We start from the raw sequence: 19,044 nt of genomic DNA, 5'->3' as shown, positions 1-19,044 counted from the left end.
TGCCGATGGGAGGTGGTGGAGCCCAGCTCCCCCTGCCCCCGCTGCTAGCACTGCTGGAATGGAGCCCATGGGGAAGGGTTGGATGCAGGCTGCCTGCTGTGGTCTTTGGGCTCCCTGCCCTGCCCTGCTGCCCTCCCCCTGGAGGCCTCCGCAACCCAGTGAGCGGGACTCGCAGGCTTGGTGCCACCACTGGGAACCTCACACGGCCATGGCCTGGCGCCCGCTGCCCGCCTGGCAGCAGTGGGGGTGGCAGCGCAGTTATCTGCTCTAGATGTGCCACTCATGGGGGAGGTAGGAACTGGGCTCTACGCTCTGCTCAGGCCACAGAAGCTGCTCCCTCTCACAGGTGGTAGCCAGGGCTCGGGTGCTGCTGGGGGAGGGGTTAGGGGGCTGCAGACCCAGGTCCCTGGCCCACATATGAATCTGGGGGGCACATGTGCGCCATGCCCACCCCAGAAATTTGCACAGCAGTGGGGAGCCAGCCTCCCCTGCCACCCACTAGATGAACCACTCACAGCTGTCTCACACCCTGCCCAGGCCCCACAACTGTGCATTCCCACCCTGGCTCCGGCCCCAAGCACCACGCTGGCTGGGCAGTGCCCTACCCAACTCCCTCCCTCCCTCCCTCACTATGAGGGCCTCTATCCCACCCCCACCCAGACTTATCTGCGGGGAGCTGCAGGAACTGCTCTCCGTGCTCCCTGGCTGTCATATGCATGTGTGTGTGCACATGCACGTGGTGCCCCCTGCCAGATCGCCCTCCCCCAGCCCCTTGCAGGCAGGGACCCTGCCAGCCTGCAAGGGGAAACTTGCTGCTTTCTGCATTTTTCTTTGTTAAAGGAGAAAAATCTGTGTTTTTCTCCTTAAAATGAGAAAATCCATTTTTCTGTGTTGAACAGAAAATCCAAATCTCTGGTTATAACGTGTTTTTTCATTGGTTTAGCCTTTCCCCCTTCTCTGTGGAATACAGCTATACCCATACACAAGCAAATTCGTATTGTTATAGTTTCATCTGCCCTATAGGGTTACATCACTTGAACTGTACTGGCACAGGTATGGAGGTGTAACAGTTGTGTGCAAACATGTCATAAAAGGCTCTTTTGAACTGAGCTCCATGCAGGAAGTCTTCAGGCTAATGGCAGTTTCAGGGAGACAACACAGTGGAAAATAACTTGCTTATAGAAAAAAAATGTACCTTCCTTTATTTTAAAGCTCACTACCTTGCATCATTCCAGTGCAAAAGAAAAGTGCTATGCTTTTTCACTGGGAACTGGGAACAACTCATTTGCAAAACTTAATGGTCCTGTTTCTAAATCTGTCTCATTATGAGGAATGAGAACTCCCTTGCCTCTTATCTAACTATGAATAACCTTCAGTTGGGGTCTGGCAAGAAGGTGTTTGTGAGTAAGCTAAGAATAATGTTTACAGGCAGGTAACTTTTATAAGTGTTGGCTCTTGAAAACTGCTCAGAGATCACATACACACGCTTTTTAACATACTCCAACACGTGAATAAAACAGAAAACACGAATGAGGTGCAAGTGTTGCTTGATACTTCTTTGGATTAATCAAGAGAATTTATGCATAACTTCACTTCTCATAAGAAAGAACAGAAAACTGTGAGGAAAAAAGGGGATAATTCCAGACCAAAAAATGAACCCCTGAGGAAAAAAAAAAAGGAAGAGAATGAAGCCAGTACGGAGAGCGAGCTGAAAGTCTACCTACCAATCACTCTGCTTTAAAACAAAGTATGCAAGACAGAAAGTAGTTTTCTTAAAGTAAAAATTCAGTTTTATTTGTATTTTAATAGGACCATTACACAAAGAGGCAGAATCTTTCACAAAGACCTCTTTGACCTTGGAATGTTCATTTCTTTGGCCTCTTGCTTATAAGAACTTTGGTAAAGCCAAGCAATGCACTGCCAGCTAGAGAAGTACAAGAAAGCATACAATACCACTGGTCTCACATATATGAAGGCAAGCCAAAGTTAGCTAGGCAAGTCAATTTTCTAGGATTATGTAAGGATAAAGAGCATAAAAGCATATCTCTGGACAGAGATGTCTTCTGTGATGATTTTCAATCCTCTCCTCCACACAGGTTAAGCAGTGCCTTTTGGTAATCACCCTTTGTGTCCTGCTGTAAAGTAATGGAAAAAAAATATAAGGTATACTCTGAAAGACAGTGAAGCTTACATGCAAGGCAGCAGAACGAGTGCACTAAATTCTGTATTTCTGGGGCAAAGTAAAGTACAAAGCTGAAGCAGTTAACCACATCGCCTCCTCCAATATATTAATACTAAAATCTCCACAAGCTGTAGAAAGTAGGAAGCCATTTTTAAGCAAAAATTACTGTATGGTTTTTGACATGCAATGTAAAAGGAGGAACAAAATGGGAACTCTGGTTCAAAATTAATAAGTAAACAGCAGAAAACAGAAGAACACAAGGTTTAGTTCCTCCCTCTGGTTACCATCTATCAGTTAGCTCTCTCAGTCACTGCCAGTCTGGGTATATTTGTACCAGGGAGCTGGAGATGGAAAGGTTTATTCACCAATCCCCTGATGTACCCTCTCTAATTTGTTTCAATTAACCAAAGCAAAACACAACCCAGTTTCACCACGCTACCTCAAGTCAACTGATTTGGAATTTTACAACTCTGCTCCTTCCACGAATACAATACTACTTGGATTCAAAACAAAATTAGGCAGTACATGCATGTAGTAAAAGTTCTTGGTTTAAACTGACACAACAGAATCAATATCACTAGCCCATTTTACAGATAGGAATGGAGGCACAAATGAATCAATTGACTTGCACAAAATCACCCAATAGTAAGTCTGTTGTACAGCCAACAAAGCGTTACAATCTTGGCACTGTCTAATAATAATCATGGCCCTATTGCTGGGTTGACTTATCTAATGGTGGTCTACACACCAGGCTCCCATGATGTTGAACCTTTTAGCCAGAGCATCCATAGCTATAAGAGGATGTTAACATTTCTAATATGTAAATGGTAGATAAAAGCTTTGTCTGCAACGATTCAGTAGAAATTTATATTTATTTCCTAATGGACTATATTTTATAATGCTCTCTCACACTGAGGTATAGCCCTTTCTGTGGGAGACTTGGACTAAAAGAAGTGTGTTTGCAAAGTGGTGCAGGGAAATTCAACTTGCATATAAACTAAGAATAAGATGTCAGCCACTGCCACATCTCTTCCAATGATGCTGTAAAAATTGAACACTCTTGAACAATTACCAGGAATAGGGCATCTGGCCCAAACTCTTTCCACAGCTGCTGACACAGAGCTCCCCGTCTGGGGAAAATTACTGCCAAAACTATTATGCAGCTACTATGAAGTGTACATTTGTAGCCTCAGAAGCTAGCACGCATACTTATTTCAGCTTTATGCCCCCACCAGGACAAGCTGTTTTCCAGGGTCAGAGACAAAAACTGTAAAGCTCCTGGGAATGATTTAGGAATATGCACCATCAATTCAGGAGTATTACGCCTAACTCTTTCCTGTTAGACAATGTAGGAAACACGTTAAAAAGGGACTACACCCAAATCTGACATCTTCTTCCAGAGTTAAGTTATGTGGAAGAGCCTGGGCCAGATAAGCTGAAGCGTTTTTTTAGCATGTTTCATTCCCCTGCACTCACCCATGCAAAACAAATGCTGGATGGGATATGACAGGATGAAGAACCTCTCACATGGTGATAAATGGGACATGTTAGTTTGGATGGGGCCCAAAATTTACATGATTAGGAGAGGCAGGTTAGAATCAACACCTAGAATTGGAAAGCCCTTGCTCTTCATTCAGTATTTTTAAAGAAGAAAAAAGCTTGAGACATATCTTCATGTCCCCTCACGGGCCAGACAGGATTATTCCAGTCCCAGAGCTAGACCAACTTCAGACAGGGCAGCTAGAATCTAGGGTTCTGTAGCATGAATGGGAGTTGAAAGCAGCTGCTTGCATGATCTCTTCCTCTATGGTCAGTCCCATCTCAAGCTCATTGGTGCTTATTTTCCTTTTGCTTCTGGCTTTGGGAAGAGCTTTCTCCACAAACATATCAGCCAGCTACAAACATCTGCACACAGTCTAAAGCATGCATATAATTTCACTGCCTATTGCTCACAGATTGTAGTCTAGTTAAAAGTTTAGGGTGAGATTTTCAAAAGTACCTGGCATTGTCCTAACTGCTCCCAATGAAACTGATGACAAAATTACTGCCGACTTCAATGAGTGCAATTAGACTGATGCTGAGAGCTTCTGAAAATCCCATGCAGTGATTAAAACAAGAGGTTTTTTTACTCACCTGGATGAAATAATAGAGGGATTTTCCATACTTCCTCTTGAATTCGCTCTTAACTTTCAGCATATCAACCTCACTGCGGGACACCATAATCCTGATCAGGACCTTGTCACGGGTTCCTTTGCCCTACAAACAGACTTACATTTACAACAGTAGCTGCTGAAGTGAAAAAACAGGACAGCCATAGCAGTGTAAGAAGGGAGACTAATCTACTGCCAAGTAGTTAAAAGTTAAAATAGATTACTTCTTTCCTCTGAAAATCTTCTTCACTATACTGTCCTCTATTTGGCTGATATATTATTGTGTATTTTCCAGTACAGCAGAAACAAAAATGTCTCCCTTGCATTTACCTCTTAATATACTAGCATTGTATCCCCATTATTTTTAGTGGAAATGTGTACTGTTTTCTCTGTGTGGCTCTGTAGTCTATTCCACAGAAGTTCTTAAAACCTGTGCAAAAGCAGTGTTTGACTGCCTTCTACTAATGTATTAAGCTACTTAAAATGCAAACCCTTTAAGCAGGGATGATCTTGGTCCACAACTGTGGGTCCAAGGGTGCTATGATAATTTATAACGATATGGCTAACCTCTCTCTGTCTCACATTCTCTCATTTTCTCTCTAAGGAAACTTTGTTTTGGGAGGTTTTGGTATTTGGTACCATCACACCAACATGCTGATACCATCTGTATGTCAAGGCAGGATTTTGTTTTTTTCATTTAGAATGAGGGCGTTCTTCACCCAGTGTTTGTAACAGTTAGACTGATCACATCTCAGTCATGAGCTATTTGAGACCAATTTAACTTGCATGTGTCTGAAAACCCTACTGTTTACTATTAGTTCAAAGAGCTCAGCATTAGCTGCCTTTAGACTTTTTGAGGTTTCGCTCATGCTTGCTTACCAGTTCTTTCCCTAGGCAAGTTTTTATAGATTTTTTATGTTAAATAAGCTCCCACTCCTTTTAATCTCTCTTGCTTCTTCTCTGGGAACTTTCCACCTACTGTAGATTAGGATTTATGTCCTGTACAGCACATAAAAGTGGCCAACCACATAAGATGCACTAGGAACACTTTCCTGTGACCTATGCTTGTCATCTCCATTTTAACATCCCACATTCTGACAGCCTTCAGATTACTTACTTTTTGTCCAAGGTTTCATAATTATCATCTCAGCACCATTTGCTATGTATTGTGGGTAAGGTACCCATTTTAACTCATACTATATAGCCTTTGTCCTGACACCTACTAATTCATGGACAAAATCCACTCCAGTTCACTTAGATGGGAATTAGATTTGGCTTTAAAATTTTACTTAAAGTTTGACACCCATGAATAATCTGCCAGTCAAGCAGTGTGGACAGATTTAAAAGTGTCACTAGCTTCTAATGGTAGTCCTAGATATTCTTATGACATAGCTATTGTATCTGTAGGTTTCTATGGGCTACAAGTGGAGCAAGCCAATTTTTTGAGGGTTAAAATTACAGTGATATTACTCGCACAGCTAGAGAAACCTCCAGATATAACAACTGCATTTGAACAGCCAATGCATGCTCCAAGGGGAAATTCCACCTCTCATTTCCAAGCGGTTGAAAGTTACATTTGTCCACAGCCTTAATAACGTCCTCATCTCTCTTTTCTAAATTAATTACCATTTAACAAAAAAGCTAAGTGCAGAGGAAAATAACTGATGCTCACTCTACGCTTCAAAGCTATGTGTTAATGACAGCAGCAGATTTGAAACAGTATCTGTAGAACAACCTTACTGTTACAGCTCTGTGGTTTTTTGCAGCGAATGCTATTCAGTCTACTATTTTCTTTCTCAGTATGTCTGTTGACATTTCTGCATAAAGTACATCAGATTAATTTCTCTATGCATATAATATTAAAGCATGCTTTTGAAGAAAACCAGCCTTGATGATGTAATTAGCTATGCCAGTGCCATCTAAACAACTGCAAAATTAATGGAGAAGAAAGAAGAAGAAACTGTGATTAGACAAGGAAGGAGAGCAAAAGATTCAGTAGAAAGAAGGCCTCTTTCAGCCCCACCATACCTTCATGGAGTCATACAATCGATCAGCAAAGTATAACTGCTTGTTTTGAATGCACTGGACTGAAAAAGGAAGATAGTATGATTGGTTACACTTGCTAGAGGTATGCAAAATGAATGATACTGCACTTTTTTTTATGAAGATGTGATGGCTAACCTACAGGGAAGGAGGAGATATACTTCCAAAAATACCACAGATACATTATTTGTGTCTGAAATGACTGTTTCAAGTGGGTAAGTTTAGGCAGTCACACAAAGGCATTTAACCAAAGCTGTGTAAGATCTGACAAATATTTTATCATCGTAGTGCTATCATATCACATTATGGTGCTCCCTCACAATTCTAGGTCTAGGCTTTGTTCAGTTAAATAATTTTGGTCACCTCCTTTCTGAAAATGCTAATACTGATGATACCCACATAGCTTTCTCCTGCAGAGTTTGTGCTTTTCCTTATGCCTTTTGCCTTAAACAGTCCCTGGCTGTCCCAGCACTGTATCTCTAAAACATTTATCCCTCTACAGTCAGTCCCCACAAACAAAGTCCATAGCACCTCTCCAAACTCCACAATTCAAAGCACCTGACTGCATTTACATTCCTGTCCATGTGATAGAACACAATGGCAAATTAAATGCCCCTAATAGCCTCCCAAAGTCCTCCTAGGTGACTCTGACAAGCACTGTTGTTCTCTTCAGTCTCTCTCAGCTCATCAGATTTCTAAAGCAGGCATTCAGAGAAAATATTTCAGGTGTGAGGTTAAGCTACCTTCTCCCATAAAGCTCAAAGGATGATTCTGTCCCTATATACCACAGAAAAAGTAACAGCAGATCATAAACCATACTTCTCCTTTGAAGAGTTGGCTACAGAGACTACTTTTAGCAGAAGACAGTACATTGATTAATTACACTTCTTCCCACTTCCAATTAAAACAGTAAAATTCATTCATAGATTCCACACTGATGACACCCTAAGTGCCTTTCCTTTCCTCTAGCATCTTCAGAGCAGTCATTATGCAAGCGAGCCTCTCTCTGCCTTCTCTCTGTAAGAAGACTGCAAGAGCATTGGAAATGGTTTTTTTTGTACGCTGCTGTTAACCTGGATGAACACGCATCAGCTTACCAAGATTAAGGAAGGCATTTTCCAGGTCTCCCTTGACCTCCTTCTTGATGCTCTCCAACATATCATATGGGCTGTAGCTCTTGTACCTCTCGAACACTATGGTAAGGAAGAAAACCATTGAAAAAACCCAAAATAGCAGCTGCTCACACCTCTTAAGTTATACACACAAATGCAGGGCACAGGTCATGTGCGTGGAAAAAACTTCACGATGCCAATAGAAGGGCCAGACTGAGAACAGCAGCAAGGTGTAAGTACCTTGTATGCTACTTTGATTTCTCTTTCAATGAATAAATTGTAACACATCAGGAAGTCATCAATTAACAGATACGTTGGGTAACATTTTGGTTTGTTTGTTTTTTTGGTTTTTTTAACTATAAAATAGATCTCCAAGTACTGAGAGCATTTCCAGTTCTAGAATTTAAACCTTCAAGAAAATCCTCACAAGAAGCTTTCTTGCATGGCTGTTAAAACCAGAAGCTACTCCTGGAACCCAATGATACATGATTAAACATGTGATGCACACAACTGGGTCTGTGTGCAGGATGGCAGCTGTGAATTTAGTAGGGGTGAACCGATAGAGATTTTTTGAGCTGATCCCGATAATTGATTTTTAAGAAGCCATATCAGCCGATACTGATGTGATATGCAGCCAGGTAGTCTGGAGACGAGCATCACGCTGCTAAATCTGGTGCTAAATCTGGTGTGGGAGGAAAGGTAGGGGGAGGGAAGGCATGTAGGGAGGCAGATTTTGGCCCTCATGGTGAGGAAGGGGGTAGGGCTGGGGAGGTACTGCTCAGCCAGGGCATAGGACAGAGCCACAAGTGGCTCATCCAGGGGGGCACAGGCTCCCGCTACTGTGGGCACCCTGGGAGGGCACAAGGGACATGTGGCCCCAGATCTGTACATGGGGCTGCTGCTGTGGGCTGGTGCCACCATCTGCCCCAAGCACAACCTGGCCCAGTCCCCGCCTCTGCCAGAAAGAGCCCGGCACAGCCCCTAGCCCCAGCCCATAGTGGCAGCCTGCCCTACCCTGCCCCACATGCAGAACCATGGGGCACACCCCCCATGTCATCCTGGGGTGAGCACAGCACACCCCAAAATGAGCTCCTCATGGCTGCACCCTGCCTTGCCTGGGCAACACCCGTCCCTGCCCCACTCTCTTCCTCACTGCGGAGACTCCAATCTGCCCCAACATGCCCCTTCCCTCCCCTTTCCTCTTTCCCCACACCAGACTTACCAGCCCAAATGCTGCTCTCCAAGCCACCAGGCTGCGCTCCTGGTCTTGTGTTGTGCTGCAGCTGCATGCATGTACGGGGCATTTATCGGGCACATTATTAGCCACAGCAGGCAAAAGCAGCCAATTTCTGATACTGTTAATTTTCCCTGTCGGTGCCAATCTGATTTCATAGACATTAGGGCTGGAAGGGACCTCAGAATATCATCGAGTTCAGCCCCCCGCCCAAAGGGCAGGAAGTCAGCTGGGGTCATAGGATCCTAGCAAGATAAGCATCCAATTTACTTTTGAAGGTGTTCAGTGTAGATGCTTGAACCACCTCCGATGGCAGGCTGTTCCAGACCTTGGGGGCTTGGACAGTAAAGAAATTCTTCCTTATGTCCAAGATATGGGACCGATATATCAGTGCACCTCTAAAATTTAGAGACCATTTTTGAAAGTGTGGTTTCTAAGATGTATTCCTGCTGCGTGCACACGTGCATGTACATGCAAAACTTCAAGCAAAGAGATGAATGTATTTACTTTACTTTTAAAGTAATGTTTAAATATTTATTTTTTCCCCAAATGGTAATGGCACAGCTGATAAACTTAAGATTTTTCTGCTTGCTGGTCTCATTTTAATCACTATTAGAAGGAAAAAATAACCATCCATTTCTAACTCCCTCCTATGGAAATGCTTTGTTTAAAAAGTACCTTTCTGGAGGTGGGGAATGCTTCTTTCAGTCATAATGTTGATCCACTTAGGAACATCAGTTCCCTTCCTCTTCACACCAGCATCATAAAGGTCCTATGGTTAGAATGAAAAGTCCTTCTGTAGCCACCAGAGGTCAAAAAAGGTAGTTGCTTCAAAGCTATACAAGTTTTCTTTGGTTTTTTGTTTGTTTTTTTTACGGTAAAAAAAGTTCTTTAGGAGCTGAATTAGATGAGAAGGCCAACATGCGTAATATACTCTTCAAGGGGACTACATAGACAAGACTAACAGATCTTATTCACAACTAGGAGAGGTTGTGCCCTGGGATAATTTCATTGAGTTCAACAGAGTTATTCTTGATGTGTGCTGGCTTCAGTGGCTGTATGCTGGAGGACTATTTACATAACATTACCAATAAATTAATCCCTTGAGATAGTTTCATAATCTTTGTAGAAATCGCTTGGGTTCCAACCATTTTGAACCCCAAGAAAATACCACTGCTCTCTTATCATTCTTGACTAAGAAATTTCCTTGTCAAAGTATGCAAGAGAAACTAAAAGCCAGATGTGTATGGGCTGTAGTTGCAGAAAACGATAAAGGGATCTGACTGATCTCTCAGGATTATAAGTAGTACATGCTGAAACGAGTAACCTGCCTATACCTTCCATCCAGTATTGTAGGGAATTTACACGAGCTCTTTCTGTATGTGCAAAAGCAAGAAGCACTGTATCATTTATGAAGTTTAGTTACTTAGCAGCAGGAGCACTTACTCTGGCATCTTGATCAATAAGTTCATAATCAACCACAGAACTGTCCTCACTTCTTCTACCCTTCAAACAAGAATAAAACATTTTAGTAGAGGTTCAATAGTGATAACCTGATTTAAAACATGCAAGCCTTTTTCCCCACAATTCAAGTTAGTCAGCATTAAGTGACCAGTTACTATAGTATGTCTCATATCCATTACACAACTCTGTAACAGACAATACTGCCTTATCAAATTACTTTCATACAGTATCCAAACCATGTTATTTCAAGTTGCTGGTTATGCAGTGGTATTGAAAGTGAATCAAAACTTGTCATCAGCAGGCAATGGATTTCTGATATGGCTAGTAAGTAGCCAACAGGCGAGTAGACTGAGAAACCTGATAAAATAAGGAAAAGCACAGCTAAAATTGCACTTGCTCAGAATATCTTACCTTTGCTAGGGCAACCATCAGCTTGCGGAAGTCTCCTGATGTGTCTGACACAATGTCCTTTTCCAGTTCTGTCTTGTACACTGGAAAACAACAAATACTTTTCTATTTATTGAGGATTTACAGTTATTTATTCCATTCTTTGTCACCACAGGGGCCTCAATCTGCCCTCCCCATGTCCCTTTCCTTCCCCCACAACAGACTTACCAGCTGGACACTGCTCTTCAAGCTGCTGAGCTGCACATCGGAAATTGGACCAGTATCGGCCGATATGCCTCCTTAAAAATTGGCTATTGGTATTGGCCCCAAAAATCTCTATCAGTACACCCTTGCTCTGTATTGCTTAAAATGCAGTTTCCTCTCAAGTTCTTCAGGAATCTATCCTAAGACTCATATATAATCTCATATATAACTATCCAGTTCATCATTTTACTATTGCTTTATCTTATGCCATGTAGCGCTTTGGTTCAGCCATTGCTACCCTCACAGAATCATTTGACAGCTATCAAAGCAAGTATGGGAGCACAATTTTCTCCAAGTATAGCTAAGTATGACAGTTGCTGCTTTACCATGAGTTTAAGCTCTGAAATTTAAAAACAAACTCAAATAGTAACCACCAAGAACAAGGCCAATGGTCAAAAGTTTTTCCTCCCACTTCCAAAGAAGTATGGAAAGGCCTAAATTCACCATGTTGAGAACACTAACACCAACTCACTTTCCCTGTAGACTCTGTTAATTTCAGCAAGCTCCTGATTTGTCCGTGAGCAGATGATCTCTATGAGAGTGTCTTCATCAGTTCCCAGGCCCTGAAACAAAAGTTTTAGCTAATTAGTTAAAATTATCAGATTTCTTGAAAGTTCCAAAATATTTTGAAGAAATTTCTTTAATATTCCCTTCTCCTACTTGAAAGTTAGAGAATATTAACATCTTTACAGCTGTTTTAGAAAGGGAATTATGTGGCATCAGAATTTTTTTATCAATGTAACTGATAGCTCATGCTATTTATTCTTATGGACCAGTTGCAAGTAGATTAGAGGCACAAAACTGGCACCAACGCATCTCAATATTATGGCTGAGACAAATCAGTATTTTCCTATATAATCTTCAGTTGGCAAGGGCAAGTAAACACTAGTACTAATTTGTGGGAGAGTAGCCACTTATCTGGTAACAAAATCTCACTTTAAAACGAATGAAATCACTTAAGTCAGAAATGGGAGGAGTTTAGCACAATGCTTGAAAAGCCGGTACCATATTAATTCTATTTTACGTATGATAATATACTGGCAGGGCAATGTCTAAGGGGGTGCAGTGGTGCAGTCATGCCCCGGGTTGATTACTGGTCCACCCAAAGTTTAAAACGAACTTCCTGACAGTGACAGTAGCATTTCTATTCAGGCAACAGTGAGGAAGTTACTTGATTTCCTGGCTCATTATAATCTATCAACCTGATTCCTTCTAAAATCTTCATTCAGAGTGTTAATGACCCTCTCTCCTTTTTAATGGTCTTGATGACGCATTAATCAAGATAAACTTTCTCATGTAATTCTGTTGTCTGTTAACCACTTCTCTTAATATAGCTCCTATTTCACAGCCCTGCAGACTGTTTTTAAATCCAGCTGAAAACATTAATTTAGGCATGAAAAAAATTATCTCATGTAAACATCAACTCAGGTGTGGAAATAGCTCAGTGAAGCATTGATACACTGTCAAAATATTGAAGACTAGATTTTTTTTTATGATTCTGAAAGAAACGTACATTTAATTCTAATAAAAACAGAAGTAAAGCTTTTAATTATTTTGGCTGGTTCATTGTGTTTTTATACAAAATATATGATATGATATAGCAAATTATTGCACATTCCAATAAAATTGTATTTGTTTTTGCTTTGATCTTAAACTGAAAAATGCAGCCCTAGGTCCCTACCATATGAATAAAGCTTCTAGTTTATTTTTACCTGGAGAAAAAAGCATGTTGTGTTGTTATATGTGATGCTGCACAATGCCATCTGCACTCCCATGTTCAAAACCCTAGATCTACCTATACATGCTGGTATTTACAGTCTTTTTCTATATGCAGTCCAATCACTTGTATCTAGTAGGTAAAATATAGAACAAGCTCTTAGTATTCTGGGTCTCTAGTCTGCACAGCTTGGTGTACTCTCTGACGTGTGGATTAGTCACTTAGGGTGCCTATACACATGCTTGCTCATGTTCTAATTTGAACAGGTTGGAGCAGACTCAATCAAGTCTGCTCTGCATTCAAATTAGAACACTTCGCTGTTGCCTCACTGTCGTACATTTTAAGCTCCCACGTGCTTCAAAATGGCTGCAGGAGTGCTTTATCTAGACCACGTCCGAGCTTTACATAAAGTGTCCCATGGCCATTTTGAAATTTGCAGGGACTTAATGTGTGTTACACTGAGCCATTTTAATTAGAAAGGCTGTCCAGTAATTGCTCTAATTAAAACGGTTCTTCTCATCCCTGAGCATGCATAAAGGCAGTCTTACCTTCTTTGACCCTCAGTCTACCTCATTTGTAAAAACAAAAAAACAAAAACAAAAAACGAAGGCTGAATACTACTACCTTCCATGGCTACTGTGAGGCTAATTCAGATATTTTTATCATGCGTTTGAAAGGCCAAACATGGAATGTGTTTAAGTGCCAAATATTATTGTAATAACCATGGGATATATTTGGTTTTAGCCAGGAGCTTTTTAACATATATTCAATATCTATCAGTGCTTCCAGATTAAGTTTAGATGTCACTGGCACTAAGCATTTGTTTCTGACCTCTCAGCTTAGAGCACTGAATCAAAACCTGACTCCAATATGTGCACATATAAAGCTGAATTGACCCTCATCATGCACATACATGAAGTCCCCTCACAGTCCTTAGAAAACATACTATAAAAATGGAAGATTTTGATGCTTTGGATAGAATGGTTTTCCTTGTCCCTGACCCAGCAAAGACTGAAGCATGTTCTTAAAATGAATATTCCTCAACTGAATTTTCCATTTAAAATTAGGTAAGTAAAGGTGAAAGTACTTTTATTTTCCTTACTCCTTCATGGTTGAGGGTGCTTGTTTTAGCAACCAACACTTCCAACTGAAAATAGTAGTTCCTTATTTTGGGTCCCTGATCTAGCAGCTAAACATGTGCTCCCAGAAGCTATTCTTATACTTGAAGCTAAGCTCAAGAACTCAGATGGATCAGGGGCTTGAAATACAACATGCAATTATTTTCAGCAGGAATGCCTGGTTGCTGATGCAAATATCCTCAAACTATGAAAGAACAAGCCAAATGAAAATATTTTCAACCTTTATTTACCTCTATTTAAATGAAAGCTTGCGAGTAATATTATTTTGTACCTGTAGTGAATGCTATGCATACTGTATATTTTTAGGCAGAAATCAATATTGTAGACTAAAATATAACTATATAACAAAATTATTACCCATGTTAGTAATAAGAATAAAAATGTCTTTGGTATGATAGACTAAATATTCAGATTGAACATGTACATTTTGAACAACCTGGATGTGTTGAAAGGACATGATAAAATATGTATTTCAAAGCCTAGTTTTGCGATCAAAGTCAAAGTTAATAATCAGGTTTCTGTATTACTTGCCTCTCTGTAGAGCAACAGTAAAACCAAAGGTAGGAACATTACTTTGAACTAAGCTGAATTACTACTGTTTAAAATGTAAATCAATCATACGTGTTAAAGCAATAAGAAAATAACTAATCCACATGAAAAGGTATCAGCTGTTAATTAAACTCTATGGGAGCCCAGATGCCCCAAAATAGTAGAGTTCAAACAATATACTCCTGGCCTCAGGCTGCTGGTCAATTGTTAATATCATGCATTTTTATTTGGAACAAAATGCTAAAGCTACTTTGAGTTTATAGCTTTTGCTAGAAAACCATCCTTGTGGCAGTGGAGCAGGAAAGAGCTTCTTTGACAAAGGAAAAAGGAGCCCAGCAATTTACCAATTTACTTAAGCCCAGCAATTTACCAAAGACTCGTGTAATAGAACCAAAAAAACCTCTCCAAAAGATGGTTCTTATCAGCTGTTGAGGAAGGGGGAAAAATTAATATCTATTCATATTTTTTGGTTTCCAAATCTACTGAGGTTCATATAAGGATCTTTTGTTAAATGGAATTATGAGCAATACAATATTGCAGTTACCATAAACATATTTGTCTTTCTTTGGAATAAAGTGAACTGTATATATGTTCTTCCTCATTTCAAACTCCCAGAGATCATTTGAAAAAGTTGCCTGAATGGGGAAGCTACTTTGCAGGAAAAACATTCAGCTAGCTTCAAATCAGACTATAACTGTGCTTGGTTTATTTATTTGAGTATGTCTGTTTACAGAGGAGAAAAAGTGCATGTACTGGCTTGCATGGATAAACATTGATTTTGCACATACAAATAAGTTATACTTGCATTCTGAGAGTACTAATTTAAAGCCAGAATTCAAAATCTGTCATTGTGTGTGATAATTTGAGGGGACTTTGTTGACAAGGTAGCAATGTCCCAAGCTACATATATTCACTTTAGACAACATAATTTATTAAACCAAGATATGGTTATTAATTCTTTATAGCTGTTTTTACATGAAAAATTGTTCTTATGCTCTCTTCTGTGCTTTTTCCTTGATGTTACACATCAGAGTAATCATTAACTCATCGTAGGAATTTTTCTTTCCTCATTTAAGCCAGGACATGCCTTAATGGCCACTACATAAAAAGTTATTCCAAACTACGCTCAAGTATAAACAGCTGAAAAATCTGACAGACTCATATCAGCCTTTGGGTCAGTGGAAGATACCATCACATGTGGTTATAAAGAGAACATAATACCCTGCCCCACCTCCAAAGCAAAAGCAAAGCTGCTCCACCACACTGGAAAAGGTTCTTGATGGGCTTCCCCATCTGGTGTTCTGCCTATCACTGTGAAACAACCTGTTCACTGTTCGAATAGCGAGGCAGTGGAATAGACTGCCTAGGGAAGCTGCGGACTCTCCATCACTGCAGGTGTTCAAAAGAAGTTGGACAGCCACTGGTCAGAGATGACCTAGGCATAGCTATGCCTACGTTCTGCTATGGCTATTTTCCAGTCTTCTGGGCGTTGCTGGTTGCCCCTGCCCCTGCTTTCCTGCTACGTATGTCAGGGTGTTTTTAAATCTCCCTCAGAGGCACTGGGCTACAGCCACAGCTGGAGACTTTGACTGGGATGTGCCAATGTTTGTGCTGGGACCAAAGCCAAAGGTTCCTGACTAGAGGGTCTTGCCCTTCTGCTTGAGGTCAGACTGATTTGCCCTATTTGGGGACAGGAAGGATTTTACCCCATGGTCAGATATGGTAAAACTGTGAGGGAGGGGTTGCTTCTGTAGCAGGAGGCATGTCCCACTACCCAGAATCTCTTGAACATATATAGACAACATTTCACAGAAGCAGGATATTGGCTGCCATGATTCCCCTGCTTTACCTGTGGCAGATTAGGGTGTTAGGATTGTGTTGTGCCAGGGGTGACAGTAGTCTTATGTGGAGTTTAAATTGTGGGTTGTATGGGATGGTTTGCATAGAGAAGATCCTGCCTCACGTAGGGGGATGGACTTGATGACCTCTGGAAGTCCCTTCCAGCCCAACTTCTCTATGTTTCTATGGCTGAGAAAATAACTGCCCATGGTTACATTCATATAATACATAAGGAAAAAGAATGAAAAACAATTGTCTTCTTGATTTGCAGTAATTTACAGGCAGTCTCTGCTTAAACCAGCAGAGGGCAACATTTGATTGTTCAAAAACCTGACTTCAATTTAGCAATTGGTTTTGTTGTTCTCTGCATCTTAATTTTTTATACGGAATGCCAAATAATTGATTTAGTTTGTTGCTACAAACTTTACTACAGGTTCTCCATTTGAACACTCTTATAAAAATAATATAGTGATGAAAAATTAAGCTGACCAAGAGTATCTTTTGAAAATCTGTCCTGTTTTTGTTCAAGTTATATAGACACAGAACAGTAGGTATGAGGCATTCTCTCAGGCTCAACTATATGATTTTGACCCTCTCTACTGTTGCAGCTATTGTGCAATTAATTGTTTAACTGCACAATTACCTTGAGACTAGCTACACATACAAAGTAGCTATTCCACTATAAAAAGCTCCAGCCAGCTTTAATTTGCATGTGTAGCAGGGGTGCACCATGCCCAGCCAGGGCTTGGAGTCCTGCAACTGAGGTCATGCAGAGTCATTCTTTAGAGTTATTTAGAAAAAGTAACAAAAAAAAAAATCATATTCACAAGTTAGATAGTTAAACTCATGACTTCTGATACCACAAGTTGGGTACTCAAAAACCAGTATGCACAGATGAGAACTGCAGAATTTGGTATAGACTCAAAATCTTATCTCAAGAAATATCATCAGATTTGCAGCTTAACTTTAAAGCTTGTTTACCTTCATGGCACCTTTCAGTTCAGAAGCATCGTACTGAGCTGGTGTCTTCAACAGGCCCAAAATCACAGTTTCCAAGTGTCCTGACAGAGCAGATTTCAGTGCTGCAGAAAGTTCCTTTTATAAAAAGAGAAATCATTAAAACTCATTTCTGATCTCCAGACAAGTCAGTTTTCCATCATTTAGAATATAAAAATCTGTTATTTCTTTTCCTATAGAACAAACGAGGGAACAGAACAGAGCATCTTTTGTGAAAGTCTAGAAAGGAAAAATGGAACACGAAAAATTTACCTCATCCCTTGAAAGGAAATTATCAACAATCTGTTTTAAACTCCAAATTCTTGCTCTTAACTATCTTTCAGCAGAGAGAAAAATACAAACAGACGTGTCCATTTCCCAGGCAGTGGTATAACTGAGGGGAAAAGTCTGGAATTAGGGTCATCATGTCATTTTCAGATCTTATTTTACTGGCACCAAGGTTAGTGTTCCTACCATGAAATTAAGAAATGCCAATTCCCTGGGATCAAATTTGGGACTAAAAGAAGTCAACTATAGCTGAAATTAAATCTGGAGCATCCAAGATAGAGAGTTGAATGCATTTAAATCACTGATATTTCATCTAAACAAATACTGGCAAAACAAAAAAAGATTACTTTGATCTTAATCAAGTAGTGAAGATGCCCAATTCAGAGAATCAAAAAGAGCCAAATGCACTTCAGCTGTCTTCCACATCTGTTAACAAAGCCATTAAATTAATCTTTCATAACATGTTCTTACAATGAATAAAATTACTCCACTACTTCACCAACACAACAAACAGGAGCTGGTGGGATGCTCTCATCCTTCGAATTTAGCAAATATTTAAGTCCTCAAGTCCTATTTAAGGGGCATTAGCCCTTTGTACAAGTGTGAAAATAGTTTTATAGACTTGAGATCAAATAATGCAGGTCCCACATGCTGCTATAATCCATTTCATTGGGGTACAGTCAATTAATTCCAATTGGCTGTGTACGAATTGCAATCTGCACACTCTGGTTGACAAGTAAAAGAAGACATAAATCAATTTATAGGGTATTAAAAAACTCGAGTATAATTCACACTATTAAAATTTTAGAATGTCAAGTTCTTTTCTTTTAGGTCATCTGCATTCCAGTACATGACACTATTTCCTTTAAACAATTCTGGTTTAGTGTCAAGAGCAAGAAGCCCAGCACAATTTCAAAGTAAAATTGACATATGTAATGTACCTCATCTCTTCTTTGGGGACAAATGTTAGCTGCACTGAAGTTTCATTTTACTAAACATCTTATAGACATTCAACCAAAGGAGTTCAAAGCAAAGAGTAAAATATAAAGATGGTACAAGGCTGCATATGCAATAAATCACCAGGTAAGTAACAATGTGTTCTGTGGTATGTTGAATGTCAGAACTAATTTTATCACTAATGAAGTTCCCTGAAGGAAAGTATTGATGATAACTGCTTGCAGCAGACTCTCTCAGGAGTTAAGAAACTTTATTTGGAATAGATTTATTCCTAGCTGGGCTCAGGAAAGCAGCTCTTTCTCACATTTCAAGAATCTGGTGTGAAGCAAGAAAGTTGTTTGTTTTAGCAAGATCCTACTGTACTGGCTGGGCACCTAAGCGTGATACTATTCCACTCTGCTCAAGCCACTGAAAAACTGTCATTACAAAGTGGAGGTTGTCCCCTTCCTCATTGCTTTTGTTGCGTCTTTGTTTTAAGGCCAAGATGATGGTGTTACAGAAAAAAAAGGGGTCCGGGGAGAATGCATTATTTGATGTTCAGAATGTCTAACAGGGAGGAATGGGATCACACGTAGGCACCTAACAGGTGGAGTAGAATCTGGTGCTATGCAAACAACTGAAGGGCTCTTCAGCATGCAAAATATGGCCTATGGGTTAGATCTGGCCTGCCAGGTAATTCCATCCGGTCTGCGGGGTCCCCCCATAAGCACCGGCCTGCCCTTC

General features: G+C 40.4%; 1 protein-coding gene across 1 annotated transcript in view; it reads right to left on the bottom strand.

Annotated features, from left to right (window-relative positions):
* Positions 1 to 1,767: 1,767 nt before the first annotated feature.
* The window catches only part of ANXA2 (annexin A2), a 49,377-nt gene continuing 32,100 nt past the window's right edge, over positions 1,768 to 19,044 (bottom strand). The window contains exons 5-13 of the mRNA XM_019533422.1: positions 17,062 to 17,175; positions 11,309 to 11,399; positions 10,597 to 10,676; positions 10,168 to 10,227; positions 9,400 to 9,493; positions 7,473 to 7,568; positions 6,361 to 6,419; positions 4,316 to 4,438; positions 1,768 to 2,135 (exon numbers count right to left, since the gene is read on the bottom strand). Coding sequence (XP_019388967.1) covers positions 2,076 to 2,135; positions 4,316 to 4,438; positions 6,361 to 6,419; positions 7,473 to 7,568; positions 9,400 to 9,493; positions 10,168 to 10,227; positions 10,597 to 10,676; positions 11,309 to 11,399; positions 17,062 to 17,175 — 777 coding nt within the window. The 3' untranslated portion in view covers positions 1,768 to 2,075. The remainder of the gene's footprint in view (positions 2,136 to 4,315; positions 4,439 to 6,360; positions 6,420 to 7,472; positions 7,569 to 9,399; positions 9,494 to 10,167; positions 10,228 to 10,596; positions 10,677 to 11,308; positions 11,400 to 17,061; positions 17,176 to 19,044) is intronic.

The sequence above is a fragment of the Crocodylus porosus genome, unplaced genomic scaffold, assembly GCF_001723895.1.
Source record: "Crocodylus porosus isolate Cpor-Errol unplaced genomic scaffold, CroPor_comp1, whole genome shotgun sequence".
Taxonomy (NCBI): domain Eukaryota; kingdom Metazoa; phylum Chordata; order Crocodylia; family Crocodylidae; genus Crocodylus; species Crocodylus porosus.
The sequence above is the reverse complement of the archived record's forward strand: the minus strand, read 5'-3'. Positions and strand labels throughout refer to the sequence as shown.